The sequence below is a fragment of the Phyllostomus discolor genome, chromosome X, assembly GCF_004126475.2.
Source record: "Phyllostomus discolor isolate MPI-MPIP mPhyDis1 chromosome X, mPhyDis1.pri.v3, whole genome shotgun sequence".
NCBI lineage: Eukaryota > Metazoa > Chordata > Mammalia > Chiroptera > Phyllostomidae > Phyllostomus > Phyllostomus discolor.
This window is the reverse complement of record NC_050198.1, coordinates 103,931,959-103,949,818: the sequence shown is the minus strand read 5'-3', so window position 1 is coordinate 103,949,818 and position 17,860 is coordinate 103,931,959. Positions and strand designations below refer to the sequence as shown.

At 42.2% G+C, this 17,860-nt stretch overlaps 1 protein-coding gene across 1 annotated transcript in view; it reads left to right on the top strand.

The window, feature by feature from the left end:
• Window positions 1–17,860, top strand: part of CHM (CHM Rab escort protein) — a 142,675-nt gene that overhangs the window by 83,317 nt on the left and 41,498 nt on the right. The window contains exon 9 of the mRNA XM_028523188.2: window positions 16,008–16,085. Coding sequence (XP_028378989.1) covers window positions 16,008–16,085 — 78 coding nt within the window. The remainder of the gene's footprint in view (window positions 1–16,007; window positions 16,086–17,860) is intronic.

Below are 17,860 nucleotides of genomic sequence, written 5' to 3'. Positions count from 1 at the left end.
GGCATGTACCCTGACTAGGAATCGAACCTGCGACACTTTGGTTTGCAGCCCGCCCTCAATCCACTGAGCTACGCCAGCCAGGGCTCCATCTAGAGTTTTTAAAAGAAAAGTGGAGCTCACAGTGTGGCTGTGTTTCTTAAGGAAATCTTTTTTGACTTTATTTGAATTTGAAAATTCTGACTTCTTCAATCTATAGTCGTTAATCATGGCCCCACCTGCATAGGCCCACATTCTTCAGGTGCATTTAAAACTAGAGGGAATTAACTCTAACATAGCTTCTTTTGAATAACATACATCTATTGAATGAGCAATTAACTTTGATCCTAAGTTTATGTTTCAACATATATTCCGAGAGGTGGCAGGGATGTCCAACCTTTCGGTGTCTCTGGGCCACACCGGAAGAAGTTTTCTTGGGCTACACATTAAATACACAAACACGATTGAAAACTGATGAGCAAAAAAAAGGTTTGAAGTAAATTTACGATTTCGTGTTGGGCTGCATTCAGATCCATCCTGGGCCATACGGGGCCCTTGGGCCGCGCCTTGGACACCCCTGGAAGAGTAGAGCCCTTGAAGCCATACTGCGTGAGTTCTAATCCTGCCTCTGCCACTTACCTGAGGCCTTGGCCCTCAGCCCAGGCATGTGCCCTGACTGGGAATGGAACCAGCGACCCTGCGGTCCACAGGCCGCCACTCAACCCACAGTGAGCCACACCAGCCAGGGCTGAGAGTGAGACTTCTGACTGGAGTGTTTTTACCTTTGATGCTTTTAAGATGGCCAGCTAACTGTCAGCCTGCAGTGGTCCTGTGACGCTGGCGGATGTGCCAGGATCAGAGCTGCCGCCGTCTGAAATCTAGTACAGCACCTACTGTAACCCTCCCTGGAATTAGGTTCTTGCCTTTTTTCTCCCTTTGGGTTTAGACCTCACTTTTCCCTGCACAGGGGCAGTGTGTGCTATGATGTACTTCTTTCGCAAGCAAATACAGATGGAAACTAGCATTACATTTCTTCATACTCCTGAATTAGAAAGAAAAACCACTGTGCATATGTCCCTTTGAAAAAGACATCTTTCGCCCTGGCTGGTGTAGCTCAGTGGATTGAGCGTGGGCTGCAAACCAAAGTGTCCCAGGTTCGATTCCCAGCCAGGGCACATGCCTGGGTTGCAGGCCATGATCCCCAGCAACCGCACATTGATGTTTCTCTCTCTCTCTCTCTCTCTATCTCCCTCCCTTCCCTCTCTAAAAAAAAAATAAAGTCTTTAAAAAAAAAAGAAAAAGACATCTTTCTTGGCTGAAGATTAAGCCTTTGAAAGTGTCTTGCAAATATGTGCTGTTGATCACAAGAGGAATCTAGTAATGGTATTCATTGCGCTTGTTATCACCAGTACAGTTGCTATCTTTGTACTTGTTTAGTAGCCGTATGCATTTTGTCTGAATACACACGTACTTACCACACACACACACACACACACACACACACTTACACTCTCTTAAGGCACGTTAGATGTGGGTAACCTAAAAAGAACACTTGTTACAGGAAAAGTTAGGGGAGCATTGACTTTGAACTTGGTCTTTCAGTTTTATCGTATGTTAACTTAGAATAGCAACTAGAGTTCATTAAGTACTATATAGACTGCTTTATACTAACTTCTGGGTGTCTTAGACGTATATCTTAAAAATTTTATTGTTTATGCCCTTACATTTGTCCCCATTTTTTCTCCCTTTCCCCACCTCCTCCCAGCCTCACCCCCTCCCCTGTGGTTGGGAGGGGATGCTGAAGAGTGTTGGACAGAGAGACAGTAGACAAGTAATTTTAGAGAGTGATATGTACTATGAAGGAAAGATAGGGTGATACGGCAGGAAGCGCGTGCTGGTAGGGGTAGGGACGGTCCCTCCAGGTGCCATGGTGGTCAGGGAAGGCCACTCAGGACGCTGGCATTTGCATGCAGTGACACTGAAAGCATATGCAGCTTTGAGGGGAGGGCTTTCTAAGGAGCTGGGACCGAGTCACAGGTCTGGATGGGGTCTTCAGAGGCACGGGGAGGTCACTGGGACTGGGACACAGCGAGCAGGTTAATCAGGAGCGGCGTCTGTGTAGCGTGGGAAAGTATACATCATGTTTCATTTGCTTTGATGCTAGGACCTCAGCTGAAGGTCTAGAGAGCTTCAAAAAAAAATAATAAGACGGAGCACTAAATCCAGGACACAGAATGTTCTGTGTGTAAAAATAGATTAAATGAGAATAATATATTAATGTGAGCCCTTGCCATTTTTCCTCTGATCTCCCTCCAAAGCTGTCAGGGCCTGGTGCCCAGTATTTATCTTAAGAGGCAGAAAAGGTCTCTTACCACCTTTCGGAAAAAATGCTGGTTAAGGTGATGACCTGCCGTTCATGTTTCAGGCACAGAATCCCACACGTCTAACTTCAGAAACGAAAACGTCGCCGTGCATTTTTACATTTATGAATTTGGAGGGTGTTTTCCAAGATTCTTTATGTTTCCAAGTTCAGAAGCGTTAAACACCGTCCAGTTTTTATTCTTGTAATTTGAAAATTTGTACTAATGCATAGGTAGAATATAGTTCTTCCTATAGGCACTTTCTGGTTTGTTGGTTTTGTCCTGGGGACATTACATCCTCGCCGTCTATTTCTCTTGTACCAGCAGATGCAGCAACCCCAAAGTCGATGTTCCTTCTTGTTATATTAATTTTTAATTAAAGAAAACAACTAGTTGCAGCAGTTACTTTCTGTGAAATATAATGAAGATTTATTTTGGAAGTGACCTTCACTTTATTAGCTGAAGCAGTAATCAGCAGAATTAATATAATAATCAAATTACATACAAACACATAAATCATCATGAATAGTGCTGTCAAAAGTTCAGCTCTTAAGGGGTCCTATTGTTTTGCAGCTGTACTAAAAAATTACAACTGCTGATTTCTACCTTGATAGGCACCGAAATTGCTTTTTGAAAGGCTATGTAGGATAGAGGCCACTAGCCAAAAGCGTTCACAACTATTAATTTATCTGTAATGCAATTTCATGTCACCAGGGCAGAGTTGAACTGGAGTACAGTGTTGGTATGCCCTCTCAGTAAATCTGACTCATCGTTGGAAGCAGCATTCAATTAGAATGTTCAAGTGTCTGTTGTTTGGAATGAATGGCATCAAAGAGCTTGGTTAGATTCCAAATACACACAATTATCTGAATACTATATTGGATGGATATTATGTTGCCCTTGCGATTTTTACTTGAGCTGGTTACAAACAAATCATGGAAGTGGCAGTTTAATATTTGAAACCTACAGGAAAAAATATATCTCAGCAGATCAGTCTGCGTGTTTCTCAGGAACTGTTCACAGGATTCCATGTTTTCCTTAACTTGGATGACAGTGGGACAAATGGGAAGTTCCAGGTCCTTGCCATTGAGCTTGTGTTTGTTTATATTTGCTTGTTTGGAAATGGTGGATCTCCACCACCCGTGTCTCTTCGTTGCTGGGACTTAAACACAAACTCTGACCACAGTTTTGTGTGGTCAAGCATTGCATTCTTCCAGGGCCCTATTCAAATAAAGTGAATTGAGTTTTGAAAGAAAATCGGGGACGCTTTGCAGTTAGAAAACAAGTTGTCTTTTTGAAATGAATGTGCAGTATAACGATCATATATTGTGTCTTTGAGAGGGACATTTTCTCGCTTTTCCTCTAATTTTTATAACACATGTTCACAAGTGAAGGAAACTGTCATTCCTCTGTCATTAGGCAGATCTAGATACTCATTTCCCGTGATTGTTGCCTGTTTTTCAGATTTTTCTTTTCATTTTGTTACTTTTTTAGCCATTGCAAATGTACGTATACAGAATATTTCTGCACTAAATAGTATATAACTGAAGTATGAAATGTTCGTTTATCATTCTAAGTAAGAGGAATTCAAAATCAGATTTAAGCTTTTTATTTATCACTCACTGGCTCTCATCTCATAGATTTTTTTTTTCAATCTACAGGCAGAAGCTGAGATAAATCTAAATTCAGAGGCTTTTCCAAGATAACTCTATTACTTTTTACAGTCAATTTAAAATGGAGGCATCCTACTTGTTTTCAGCAAAATAAATTGTGGCCACCTCAAAGCATCAAACGTTTTTCCTTTTCCCATATTTTCCATAGCTGATAAAAATGAATGGATGCCCTCAGAATTCGACCAGTTCTAGTCACATTTGCGTTTTGCTCTCTCTTTGACTGATGTCTTTTTCATTCAAAAGATCCGTATTTTCAATTTTAATGCAAAACATCCTGGATAGTAGTTGTTTAACCTAAAACATGCATGACAAGGTAAATAAAAGTATCAGGAGAAAACTTAGTGACCAGCCGAGACATAGAGATTGCAAGGACCAGTGTGCAGGGGACAGGGAGGTCACAGACAGCGGTAGAGACCACGGTGGACTGTTGGGCACAGGATACACCTACAGGAGTATACACCATTGGTCTCCATGTGCAGGCTCGGTGTTGCCAGATTTCTCTTTTTCAAAGAAGCCAGAGATCCAGGTTGTTAACACCACGATAGCTTTTCTTTAAAAACCAAACCAAAACAAAAACCTTTTGTGAGATCATAAAACTTACCTACTCCAGTGGTGTTTTTGCTCTCACAGATCAACAGCCTAGATGTTCTGAGGGTAACCTTTGCGTCTGTCCCAGTGACCATGTTATCCTCAGTTTTTTTGGAGTGGCTTCCTTCAGGACACTCTTCTGCCACGGTCCAGGACTTGCCACTTACTGGATTCCTCCCAATGCCCCCTGTGGCTGCCCCCTGCACCCAGTGTCATCCACTTTCATGGAACTGACATGTCCCTCCCAGTGGAATTGTGTCGTCTGTCACATCAGATCTAGATGCTTCTGCCTACCCTTTAACCCCATTCCATAATCATTTTATATCCTTCTGCGCCTTCCTGTTATTCCCAGTTTGAGTATCTGTTCCAGTGTGTGCGCACATTCTTTCCTTTCTGCATTCTCTCTCATTTTCCCGCCTTTTGGAATCTGTCCCCGCTCCCGACATTCGACTCTGTTGCTTTTCCAGGTTTGACTCAGGCCCAGCTATCAGATCTTCTTCCACTCACTGCTTCCAGTTGCTAGAAGCTGTGCACTCTTAGGCAATTAATTAAACCTCTCTGATTTTCTGTAACAGAATTGGTCCAGCTGTTTTACAGGTTTCCTCCAGTTCTGACATTCTGTAACTCCTTTTCCTCCAGCACATGTTGACCTCTGTCCTTTGAATTCCCTTGCAATAACACTTCTCCCCTATACTCCATAATATAGTTTTTAATTGCTCTCTAGTTGTTACACTTAAGAATGCCATTCGTCTTATATGCATAACAGAGAGCTACATCCATGACTTACATAATGTAGCATCTGCTGTGAAACGCGTAGCGACTTGATTGCTTTGAGCCATTTCAAATCTTATTCACAGGCCTACACGAACCGTGGCTGACAGCCGTAACTTCAGTCCCAAAAAAGCACCATTAACCTTTGAACCGAGAAGGCTTGCAGCCCTGAGCTAGGATTTGTCTGATGGTAACACATGTGACTGCTTCATCTCATTGTGCTATGTGAATAGATAAGACACATGCCCCAAAAGGTCAAACATGGAAAAGTATCTGGGATCACAGAAGCCTGATCTCTTTTGCATGTCAGTTTGAAATGGCATAGGCAGCCCTGAGCTGGCGCTTAGTTTGGGAGGGGCAGTTCAAGAAAATCAGTTGATTCGGTGTATGGACGAGGTATAGACGATGCATAGCTTCAAGAAGGAGTCCGGGAACCACACCGGCTATTTGACCTAACAGCCAATTTTGTAATAAATAGCTGAAGGGTAAAATTATTGAACATACAGCCCACAGAAGGAAAGAACATAATTTTTGTTGAGGTAATTATACCTCAGCCATCTAACAGAGTTCTTTGAGAGGGATAAATCAGGTGTGAACAAGCGGGAGCCAGTGAACATTTCGAGTTTCAAAAAGCCTTTGATAAGATTTCACGCCAAAGGCTGCTTTCAAAAAGTGTCCTCTCTCCACGGGGTTGGGGAGAATGTTTGGAGATCTAGTTTAAACACAGGAAGGAAGGAACGGGTGTTTGAAATGAACTTTTAGTTGCATGGGGAGACTTAACAGTAGGCTCTCCCAAAAATCAATGTTCAGTGTTTTTGTTTCTTTATTTTAACGTTTTTATATAAATGACTGGAGAGTCAGCATAGTAATTTTCCCAGTTCTTTCCCAATGTATATAGTAGACATCAAGAGCTTGTAGGTAATAAAACCTAACTGGGACGAGTATTAGCCAAAGGACTGTTCCAAAAGGCAATGTAAGAAGGCAGGAAAATGGCATCAGCATATTTTTCAACCCATGAAAGGGATCTAGGTGTCCCAAGGATCTCTGAAAACATTAGCTTTGGGTATTCTCATATCTGCATTCAAAAAGACCCACATCATACTGGATGTAGTCATGAAGGCATTACAAACAGAAGAGAGATTATTATTGCTCTTGTTCAAGATGGGTGCCTATTTTCTGAGCTTTGAAGACTAGGCAGCAAAATGGGTCCAGGAGGAAAGGAAGGATTGTCGAAGTCAGAAATGACTTTCAGTCAGGTCCAGAACATCAAAGCGGAGATGGAGACCGAGAAGGAGGTTGCTCCAAGGACATCTGGAGAGAGCCTAAGGAGGTTCACCGTTGACTTGTATGTACCATCCTGAAGGTTTGAGCCAAGGGCATCCCGTTGAATTGACATGATCTATTTTGCAATGTATTTGCTTAAGTGGATATGTGACACATAAGAAACATGAGGCCGTTAGCCTCGATGTTCAGACTGAAAACTTCAGTTTTATTACGAGCTTAGTTTTTATCACACAGAGAACATTTTGATGGTTGCCAGGTGGGAGGGCGTGGGCAGGGGTGGAAAAGGGGCAGGGATTAGGATATACAAATTGTCGGTTATAAAAAACAATCAGGACAGCATCAGGAATATAGTCAATAATATTCTAATAACTACAGTGTCACGTGGGTCCTAGACCTCTGTGGGGTGATTGCTTTGTAAATGATATAAATGTCTGGTCATTGTGTTGCACACCTGAAACTAACAGAATATTGTATGTCAACTGTAATGGAAAAGATTTAAAATTGTTTTTTTAAAGATTTTATTTATTTATTTTTAGAGAGGGAAGGGAGGGAGACAGACAGAGAGAAAGAGAAACATCAATGTGCGGTTGCTGGGGGTTCTGGCCTGCAACCCAGGCATGTACCCTGGCTGGGAATCGAACCTGCGACACTTTGGTTCCCAGCCCACACTCAATCCACTGAGCTACGCCAGCCAGGGCAAAATTTTTAAACTTTCAAAAAAAGGGCTTCGTGTGAATTATATGTTTAAACAGTGGTCAGTAAACACCAAATCTTTCCCATAGAAAGTTCTATTGATGTCATTCTGATAGGCTATATATAAGAATCATGGAGTTGGCGTGGTGGTTTGGCCCTTGTAGAAATTGGGATCCCAGGTTGTGACCCAGTCATATAAATTGGCTCCCAATATTTTTAGAAGGCTTTATTTTTAAAGAGTGAGTGATTGCTTGTGCTCTGTAATTGATGCTAATTTATTCAGGGGCCCTGGCGCTGTTATTAATACAGATCTGTTTCTGTCATCCAATACATAGTTTTATTGTGATTTTTCCTACAGAAGGTTAAATTTAAGGACAGCTGGAAAAGCTGGAAAAAAAATGAATATATCATCTACAGGATGTCACCAAGAACAGAGGAAGCTAGATATACGGCTGAGATCTATAAAATAGACACAGTTTCTGGGAGCGAGTGTTCTGAAGGCTGCGTATTGTTTTTTGACAGCTTTTTCTAAGGCAGGCATGATGCATATTTGACAACAGCGCCTAAAGGGCAATCCATCTGCCCACAACCTTCTCAGTGAGTGTGAAATTTGCATCCAGGGCCCCAGTGGGACTCAGGTACTTGAACCATAGAGTTTCTCGAGTTTTCAGTAATGCTGCGCCCTTTGCTCTAAAGCTTCGTACCCAGAGTATTCAGTAGTAATCCTGATGAATGGCCAGGAGACAGTGGTTGTTGAGGTTGTTGACAATTAGCTGTCCGGCATAATTTTTTATACCCCGGCTGGAGGAAGAAGGTTTCCGTGGAATCTCTCCCAAGCATTGCCCTTCCAGGAAGACTGTACCAGGCTTGCACAGTTACATCTGATTGTTGCGCATTTGAGAGCAGAGACTGCTCCTGTGAACGTGTGAGTTACATTGAACTTGCCTGCAGGAAGACATCTTCTTTCTACATCCAGGTCACTAGCAGCTCTTGCCAGCTTTCTGTCTCAAATATGTCCCCAATCTCTGCACTTCATGGTCGTTGCCACTACCCATCATCTGTCCCTCGGTCTGCTGCAGATGCGACAGGTCTCCTGTTTTCCTCTCTTGTCCCCCTGACAATCCTCCACGGCTAGGCTCATCTTTAAAATATATAAATCTGATCATGCCTCTGCCCTACTTAAAACCTTCTGATGGCTTCTCCTTGTACTTTGAATACAATTGAAAGTCATCAGTCTGCGCCGTGAACACCTGCACGGATCTCATTCTGTTCCGTATTGCCAACTCTTCTCTATGTGCCAGCCCACTGGCTGGCTCACTCTTTCTCCAAATATGGGGCTAGTTTGTACTTCCGAGGTTTCAAATTTGCTTTTTCTTCTGGGTGTAGCAGTTTTCCTCCAGATCTTCACATGGTCGCTGTCTTCTAGTCACTCAGGTCTCAGCTCAAATGTCAGTTTCTCAAGTCGATTACCCTGTGCTGCCCTCACCTTAGCCTGTTTCATTGTTTTAGAACGTGTATCACTACCAATAATTTTCTTTTGTATTTATTTTCTCACGCACTATCTAAGTTATCTGTCAGCAAGGACGTTTGTCTTGTTTACTTTTGTGTCCCTGGCGCCCAGAACTACCATCTGGTGCATAGTAGGACTAGTCTCATGAATATCTGGGCAAGAGAAGTTAGCATCAACACTTGTCCTTACCGACATCAGCAGCTCCGATCAGGGAAGCTGGCTGACTTGACCATCGTCAGAGTTGATTAAATGATGTTACAAGAAACTAGGCTTTGTACACCTGGAGGGAGATTCTCACAGTAACAGGAATGTGGCCACACACCCCGCGTAGTGGGTGCAGCTTGTAATCATTGTCCCCTTTGCTATAGAAGGTGATAGCAAACAAGAGGTATAATTTATTGAACATTTATGATGTACCGGGCACAAAATGAGCACTTCATGTGCTCTAATTCATAACATGCGTGCAGCGGCTCTAAGAGATAGGTGTTATTATCACACCCATTTTGCAGTCTTTGAGGGCTGACACGTAGTCTCGCAGATAGTAAGTTGGGGACTCAGGATAGGCATCGATGCGGTGTCTGAGACCAGAACTACCCCATCCACATTGATTGACAACCACCTCCGAGAGCTGATCTCTGTGTGATTCTCCGTTTTGTGACTTGACTTCTACATGTGACTTTAGTGACCTTTTAGTGTTAGTGATTACTGCTTGCTACACAGGTCGCCTTGGGTTCTGCCACCACAACCAATAACAGGTAGGGCTTCCATTTGAGCCCTACTGCATCATTGTGAATGAGGCCGTGTGGTGATGGAACCCTCATTTGCGGGATTTTTTTGATGATCCTGACGATTAGTCTAAAACTTGGTAAGTGATGAATCCCATCAATTTATAGCAAGTCCCGCCTTGGGATTGTTATGAATATAACTATTGCATTGGTCTGTGAGAGTCATTACCTGTTTAGCTCCTGCTCTTAAGAAAGTGCTTGCTTTGGGGTCAGTAGGACGTCTATGTTGAGTTGGATGGCAGTATTTTGAGCCGTACAGGGGATCTTGGCTTGGCGGGGAGTGGACACGGTGCTGTGCCTTATATGCTGTCCAGTTCTGCATTCCCAGGAGACAGACCGAGTACAGCAAAAATGCTTCATTCACTTCTCAGACCCACCCCACAATCACCCCCCTTCTGCCCTTTCCCCGCTAGGAACAAGATACCACACACCGAGAAAAGAAAACGAAAAGGGATGTTAGTTTAAGTAAACACTGCTGAGTAATAAAAATACGGAGCCATTAAACATGATGTAGTGATATAAATATCCGTGTAACGATGGAACCCACAAAATGCTATGTGTTATACAATATGCATGAAAACTGGTGTGTTTGTGTGTGTGTGTGTGTGCATGTGTGTGTGTGTATGTGTATGAATAGCAGCGAGACTCCGGGGAGCCTGTGTGATTGTGTGTTTATTTAAGAAACACATACACATACCTCCACACACACATTTTTTTTAGACCAGTAGGCACTGGGTAAACAGAGTAGAAAACCCAATGTGTTGTTTTAAATATAGCACTCTGATAAAAATACATTTCGGCACACAGTTAACAACTAAGGAGCACAGTTGCACTCTGTGTAGAGAGATGTGATATCTGAAGCTTGATTGTCTCTCCCGAAACTCCAGTGTCCGCGATGACTGTTCAGTGGCACTTGTGCTTTCTCAGTACAACTTAAGCTGGGCTGTCACCAAAGCATGGGGGTGGCGATCCATGGTCACTCAGAATTCTCTTGTAATGCCTCTTCCTGGTTTGGTTGGCTTCAGTGGCATCTGATAAAGCGTTTTACTATATTTTGGTAGTGACTCTTTTTTGGTAGTGCAACCTACTATAGGTAGCACGTTTGTAGATGTTTCTACTTAAGCCCCATGCAATATAAACCTCTTTGCCTGCAGGCCTGCAAATTCTCTGTAGAAGGTAGGTGAACCGAGCGGCCTTGCTAGGTGTTGCAGGTACCAGGATGGCTGATACGAACTATACCAGAGCTGGGATGTGACTGTCTTTTCAGCGGTGTCACCATCTTTGTTACTTCAGTTGTCCATTAGCAAAGGCCTCTGTTGGAAGAAAATGTCTCTTGTGGATCTTTATTACCTTGCAAAATGCCATAGTAAAGGTTTCGTTGGCCTTCTACTGAGCATTTTCCCTATTTTAAGATCTCTAGCTTACCAATATACTTGGTAAGTCGCTTTTGAGAATGTGGACTGCAAAGTATTTATAATGTGATAGGTACTCTGAGGATGAGTATTTCCATGGCTATTCTTCCTCTGAGTTTATGGCCTATACAAAATGGAGTTCCACCTAATCCAGTTGACATATAAAGATAGACGATAAACATATGCTTTTTGGGAGACACATATGGAGAAATTGAGGAATTATTTTATTGTTCATGCTAATTTTTGCAACTTGTCAGGAATTAGAACAATTGTAACGGTAACTCTGACCAGCTGATTCTACGTTGCTTTCATTTACAATGCCCCAAACATGGTGCCAAGAGTGAGGCCATTTGTGTGACGTTTATGTATGACCTTTAGCTATGACGTTTAGCACAGAAGACCCTGGCACTAGGCTGCCTGGGTTTTTATTCAGCAGTACCATTTACAAAATGACCTTGGGCAGGTCAGCTGACCTTTTTCTGCCTCATTTTCCAAAACATTGAAACTCTGCCTCATAGACTTGTAGGGCGCAGTGTGTAAAGCAGCCGGTGTGTAATAAGCCCTCAGTGCTCGCCTTTCTGAGTCTTCGTACTGTTGTGTTTATTGCCTGTGTGCCTGAAACACCAGTGTGCAGCCAGGTTATCTCCTTGCTTCTCATGGAGTAGAAGTCCCTACTTCTCATGTAAATGAAGGCTCTTTGAGTTTTGCTTGCAGCGCTTAAGAACTGTGGCTATTGTGCTTCTTACACACTTAAAAAAGGTTTCCTCCCCTGGCTGGTGTAGCTCAGTGGATTGAGCTTGGGCTAGGAACCAAAGTGTCCCAGGTTCGATTCCCAGTCAGGGTACATGCCTGGGTTGCAGGCCATGACCCCCAGCAACTGCACATTGATGTTTTTTTTTCTCTCTCTCTCTATCTCCCTCCCTTCCCTCCCTAAAAATAAGTAAATAAAATCTTAAAAAAAAAAAAAAGGTTTCCTCAATGGCTCATTGCTACCAGGTAGCCCTCCCCCAGCCAATTAAAAAAAGACTAAGTGTAAAAATGGCAAGAATAGGACATGGAGGAGTCTTCATTAATCCCAACAATGTGCCTGGCACTTTTTACAAACCACTGCCTCCCGCCACTTAGGCTTAAGGTACTTGAGAATACAAGGGTGAGGGAGAAGCACCACCATTGTGAACAATGCGTACGCCCCCTACAGGCAAGACTGGTGTGTGGGGGAAAAGCCACTGAAAAACAAATATGCCCATGCAACTGTATGCTTTTGCAAGGGCAGAACTTTAGAGTAAATAGCGAGTGATCTTTCCGAGATCACGGAATACTTCTTATGTTCTCATTGAAAATTAACACGGCATTTGTTAGATGATCATGACAGTATCTCATTGGACTTCTTTTTTCAAATCATGCTTGTTTGTTGTTATTTGAATTCCGTTGGCTCCATTTTCCCGCTACCATTTTCCCCTGCCCCGCCCACCTCCCACCCTCCATCCTTCCATGCTTTGGCCTTGTCCATGGGTCCTTTATACATGTTCATTTAGGACCCTTCTCCCTTTTCCCCCATGACCCCTCTGCCCCCTCCCCTCTGGTCATTGTCAGTTTGTTCTTTATTTCCATGTCTTTGGTTATATTTTGCTGGCTTGTTTGTTTTGTTGATGAGGTTCCATTTATAGGTGAGATCATATGGTATTTGTCCTTTATCACCTGGCTTATTCCACTTAGTGTAATGCCCTGGCTGGTGTGGCTCAGTGGATTGAGCACCAGACTGTGAACCAAAGGGATGCCAGTTCGATTCCCAGTCGGGGCACATGCTGTTGGACTTCTTGTATGATATTCACTGTCATGCATGCAAACCAGTTTTTTTTTTTTTAAGATTGTATTTATTTATATTTTAGAGCGGGAAGGGAGGGAGAGAGAAACATCAATGTGCGGTTGCTGGGGGTCATGGCCTGCAACCCAAGCGTGTACCCTGACTGGGAATCGAACTTGCGACACTGCAAACCAGTTTTTATTATTCTTTACACTCGTGTTTCTTCTATTTGGTATATGTCCACTGTTAATAAGTCATGTTGTTGAAAGCAAGAATTTTGTGGCTTACTAAAAGAAATAATTTTAGATGCCTCTATTGCATTTTGTATTTCAGCGTATTTGGCAGATAGCCCATTTACCCTAAAAACTTTATAGAAAAAAACATTTGAAACAAGAGGATATTTGATAAAGTAGCAATGTGTTTCATAGACAGTAATATTTAATGAAAGGCCTTGTAGAAAATTACATTTAATTTTAGTTAAGGGCATTTCTCATGGTTTTGATGAAACCATAATTGTGTGTGACACAGCACTTTATGAGTTATTAACCTTATGCAACTTATAACTGATTGTGAACTCAATCCCTTTGCTTTTCTTGGAGTCTGCAAAGGTATTTGAAAATCCTTTTCCGTGTGTGTGTGTGTGTGTGTGTGTGTGTGTGTAAGTAAACACGGAGCAGTCTGCCTGAAATGACAAGCCCTGTAGGTCACTTGGTAACAGCTTATCTGTAGCTGCTTGTGAGGAGGTTGTAAAATAAACCCTGGCATTCCTACTCATGTGATGAACAGATTTCCCTAGGCAAATGGAAATGGTCCACATTTTTAAGTTGCTTGCCTGTTTGGGGGCCTTAACCTTATTCAGCCTATTTATTTTTTGTGGGCCAGCAGGATTTCATGCACAGATGATCTCTGGCAGTATCCACAGGAAGTGGACAGTGGAGGTTGAGCTGATTCTCCGTATTTCTCGACCACGGATAGGCAGAATACAGCTTGGGAGATGTAGCTGAACAAGCCAATAGAAAGATGACTTCTTCTGACCCTCTTTAGTGTCTGTTGAGTGCAGAGTCTCAGATGATACCAGGTGGACCAGCCTAGTTAATACATACGGTTCCGTAATTTGATATGTGACCAGTGAACAAGATTAGCAGAAAGCGAAAATATCTTATAGCTAGTGTCCGGGGTAAAAGGTGCAGTTTTCCAGCACATGAAATCTTGCCTGCATGCTCTGTTGTGCCATTTCTTGTATTATTGTAATTTTCTAGATGGAGAACAATGTTGATTTCCTGTTGTTGTGCACCAGAAGAAATGATTGCCTAACCTCATGTACCCCAACTTACTCATGTCCACTGAAATGACTAAATTTAGGAAGACATAAGCCCTGGCTGGCGTAGCTCAGTGGATTGAGCGCGGGCTGGGAACCAAAGTGTCCCAGGTTCGATTCCCAGTCAGGGTACATGCCTGGGTTGCAGGCCATAACCCCCAACAACCGCACATTGATGTTTCTCTCTCTCTCTCTCTCTCTCTCTCTCTCTCTCTCTCTCTCTCTCTCTCCCTCTCTCTCTCTCTCTCCCTCTCTCTCTCTCTGTATCTCCCTCCCTTCCCTCTCTAGAAATAAATGAATAAAATCTTTAAAAAAAAAAGAAGAAGTTGTTTTACCTTTTGTATCTATGCCCTTCATCTACCTGGAATCGATTCTGAGTATGGCGTAAAGCAGGGATATAATTATTTTTCCTGTATTGTCTCAAAACCATTTTTTAGGGGTCCATTTTTTTCCCCTGCTGGCTCTAGGGGAAAATCTGGTTCTTGCCTTTTCCAGCTCTTAAAGGCCACTTTTCATGGCATTTTACTGGTCACAGTTTCTTGGGTCATATAGGAATGTAATTTCAAACCCTCAGCCTCCGTGAGGGCAAAATATATACAGAGGTATAATCTTCTTCCACCCAGGGATTTAGAGAAAACAGGTTTTTTTTTTTTCATTTTGTTTTCTCCCTCTTGTACTAAGTGACTTTTTTCTCTGCATCACCTTTTCACTGTGTTGTAGTCCTTTAAGGATCAAGACGTGGGTGAGAGTATCTGTAATTTCTTCCCTGTTACCTGCTTTGTGTAGAACCTGAGGCCTCCCCTTCCCCTGGGTGGGCATTAAAACCCACGCCCTTACATTCATGAGCCAGGCTAATTCCTTAGAGCTTCTGCAGCCTAAGTCATGAGCTCGCTGCTCTAGTTTCAGCTCTGTTTAGTTTTTGCTTACTTTTATGGTAAGCACAATCTCTAGGGGTCCCCCAGCGTTTTCCCTGCTTGTTTCCTCCTTCACATTTGTATGTGTGCTCACTTCTTTTAGGTGGGGGGGGCTCTCACACATCACATCTTTTTTTTTAAAGAGTTTATTTTTTAGAGAGGGAAGGGGGAGAGAGGGAGAGGGAGGGAGAGGGAGAGAGAGGGAGAGAGAGGGAGAGGGAGAGGGAGAGAGAGAAACATCAATGTACGGTTGCTGGGGGCCATGGCCTGCAACCCAGGCATGTGCCGTGACTGGGAATCGAACCTGCGACACTTTGGTTCACAGCCCGAGCTCAATCCACTGAGCTACGCCAGCCAGGGCCACACATCACATCTTTTTTAAAAAAGATTTTATTTCTTGATTTTTAGAGAGGGGAAGGGAGGAAGAGAGGGAGCAAAACATCAGTATGCAGTTGCCTCTCGCACACCCCCTACCGGGGACCTGGCCCGCAACCCAGGCATGTGCCCTGACTGGGAATTGAACAGGTAACCCTTTGATTAGCGGGCTGGCACTCAGTCCACTGAGCCACACCAGCCAGGTCACATACATCACCTCTTGGTGCTATTTGTACCCTGCGTATCTTAGGCAGTCAGTAGCTGGTTTGGAGTGGGGTATAGCTGACTTTTTTTTAGGGGTACTTTTGGTTTGGTCACGATTCTAGGCTTCTACATAGTGTTACTAGCAGTAGGACTTCATATGTGTCAAAATCTTACCAGTCTTACCTTCGAATCATTAATACCATGGCAGAGAATATCATACCTTATCAAAGTCCTTTTTCTGTGAGATCAATTATTAAGCGAAAGACATTTAAAAGAAAATAATTTTACCTTAATTTTCGACTCAAGAATCCTAATCCTCATTTTCTTCTTCTCTTCCTAGGATGTGTGCTGTATTTGGTGGAATCTATTGTCTTCGCCATTCAGTGCAGTGCCTTGTTGTGGACAAAGAATCCAGAAAGTAAGGATGATATAAGTTACCTTCCTCTATTTACACCCCAAGCACAGGTGAAAAATGCTAAAGTCAATTTTTAAAAAATGATTCTTCAAAGATCCTCCTTGGTGTTAATAACATATCAACCTTGATTAAAAGTAATTTGTGTGTAGATCCTCCAGAACAAGGAAAGTGAGTTCAGAATATAGAAACTAAATTAATTTCCCTGCAATATGACTATAGCTGCTGACCATCCAAGCATGGAAGACAGATCATTCCAGCTGCCGGGGGTGGGTGATGAGTGATTTTAGTTTTCCTTGTGGCCTTACCTCCTCTAATTGATTTTCATCAGATGACAACAAAGCCCCTCTGTTATTGCATTTTTAAAAATGGAGCTCACCTAAAGACTCATCAGATTAATCTCTGCTGATAATGCATGTCACTCCAAGAGAAAAGATTTTAATGAGTTTTTAGGTAGACTGTTGTCGTAAACTATGCTGCCCTGTTATCTGAGGATAAATTCTTTTACGGCCATACCAGGCCTGCGGGCTGCTTTAGGATTGAAGTTAGAATGCCCCTGCTTTTTTTAAACGTGACCATCATCTATTTATCTGTGTGTTTTTATATTTAAATTATATTTTTCTGGGGGTTATTATGTAATGACTAAGATGTACTCTTGTCTGAATTACACTAGGTTGTCTTTGATTATTATGTTTCACCTTAAAACTTAAATGGCTCAATTGGATCAGATTTTAGGATCTGCTGAAATTTTCCTTTTTGTTATGAGTTCATAAGCATCTACTGACCTCTACCTATTATATGACTTCTTTAGGGTATGTAAAGAAATTGTTATTCATTCCCAATTTGAGTGCCTTGTATGTCTTTCTCTTGTTGGATTGCTCTAGGATCCCCAGTACTGTGCTGAGTAACAGTGGCGAGAGTGGAGATCCTTGATTGTATTTTCTTTAGGATGCTTGCATCTCCAACCAATAATCAGAGATACTGGTTTGTAGGGGTGTGTGTGTGTGTGTGTGTGTGCGCGTGCGCGTGCGCATGCTATCCTTGCCAGGTTTTGTATGAGGGATATATTGGCCTCATAAAATGAATTAAGAAGTAATGCCTCTTCATTAAAATTTTTAGAGGAGTTTGAGAAGGACAAGTATCACATCTCCCTTCAGTGTTTGCTAGAATTGACTAGTAGAGCCATCTGGTCCTAGACTTTTCCTTTTGGGGAGATTTTTGATGATTGTTTCCCTTTCCTCTCTTTGATTGGTCTGTTTAGGTTTTCTATTTCTTTGTGATTCAGTCTAAGAAGGTTATATATATATCCATTTTTTCTAGGTTATTAAATTTGGCGGCATATAGTTCTTCATAGTATATTAGTATGAGCCTTCATAATTCTGTGATGTCTGCAGGAACTTATCGTTTTTAATTTCTGATTTCGTTCATATGAGTTTGTCCTCCTTTTTCCTTAGTTTAGCCAGGGGTTTGTCAGTTTTATTAATCTCTTCAAAAAAAAAAAAACAACAGCTCTTTGTTGTATTAATTTTTTGTATAGTTTTTTTGTTGTGTATTTCAGTCAATTCTGCTCAAATTTATGATATTTTATTTCTTCTGCTTACTTTGGGTTGCTTTTGTTCTTTTTTCTAGTTCTTTGAGATCCAGTGTTCGGTTGTTTACTTGAAATATTTCTTTTTCTTGAACTAGGACCGTTGCTGCTTTCACTGCATCCCAGAAGTTTTGATGTGTCATATTGTCATTCTCATTGGCCTCTGTATACCTTTTGATCTCACCTTTTATTT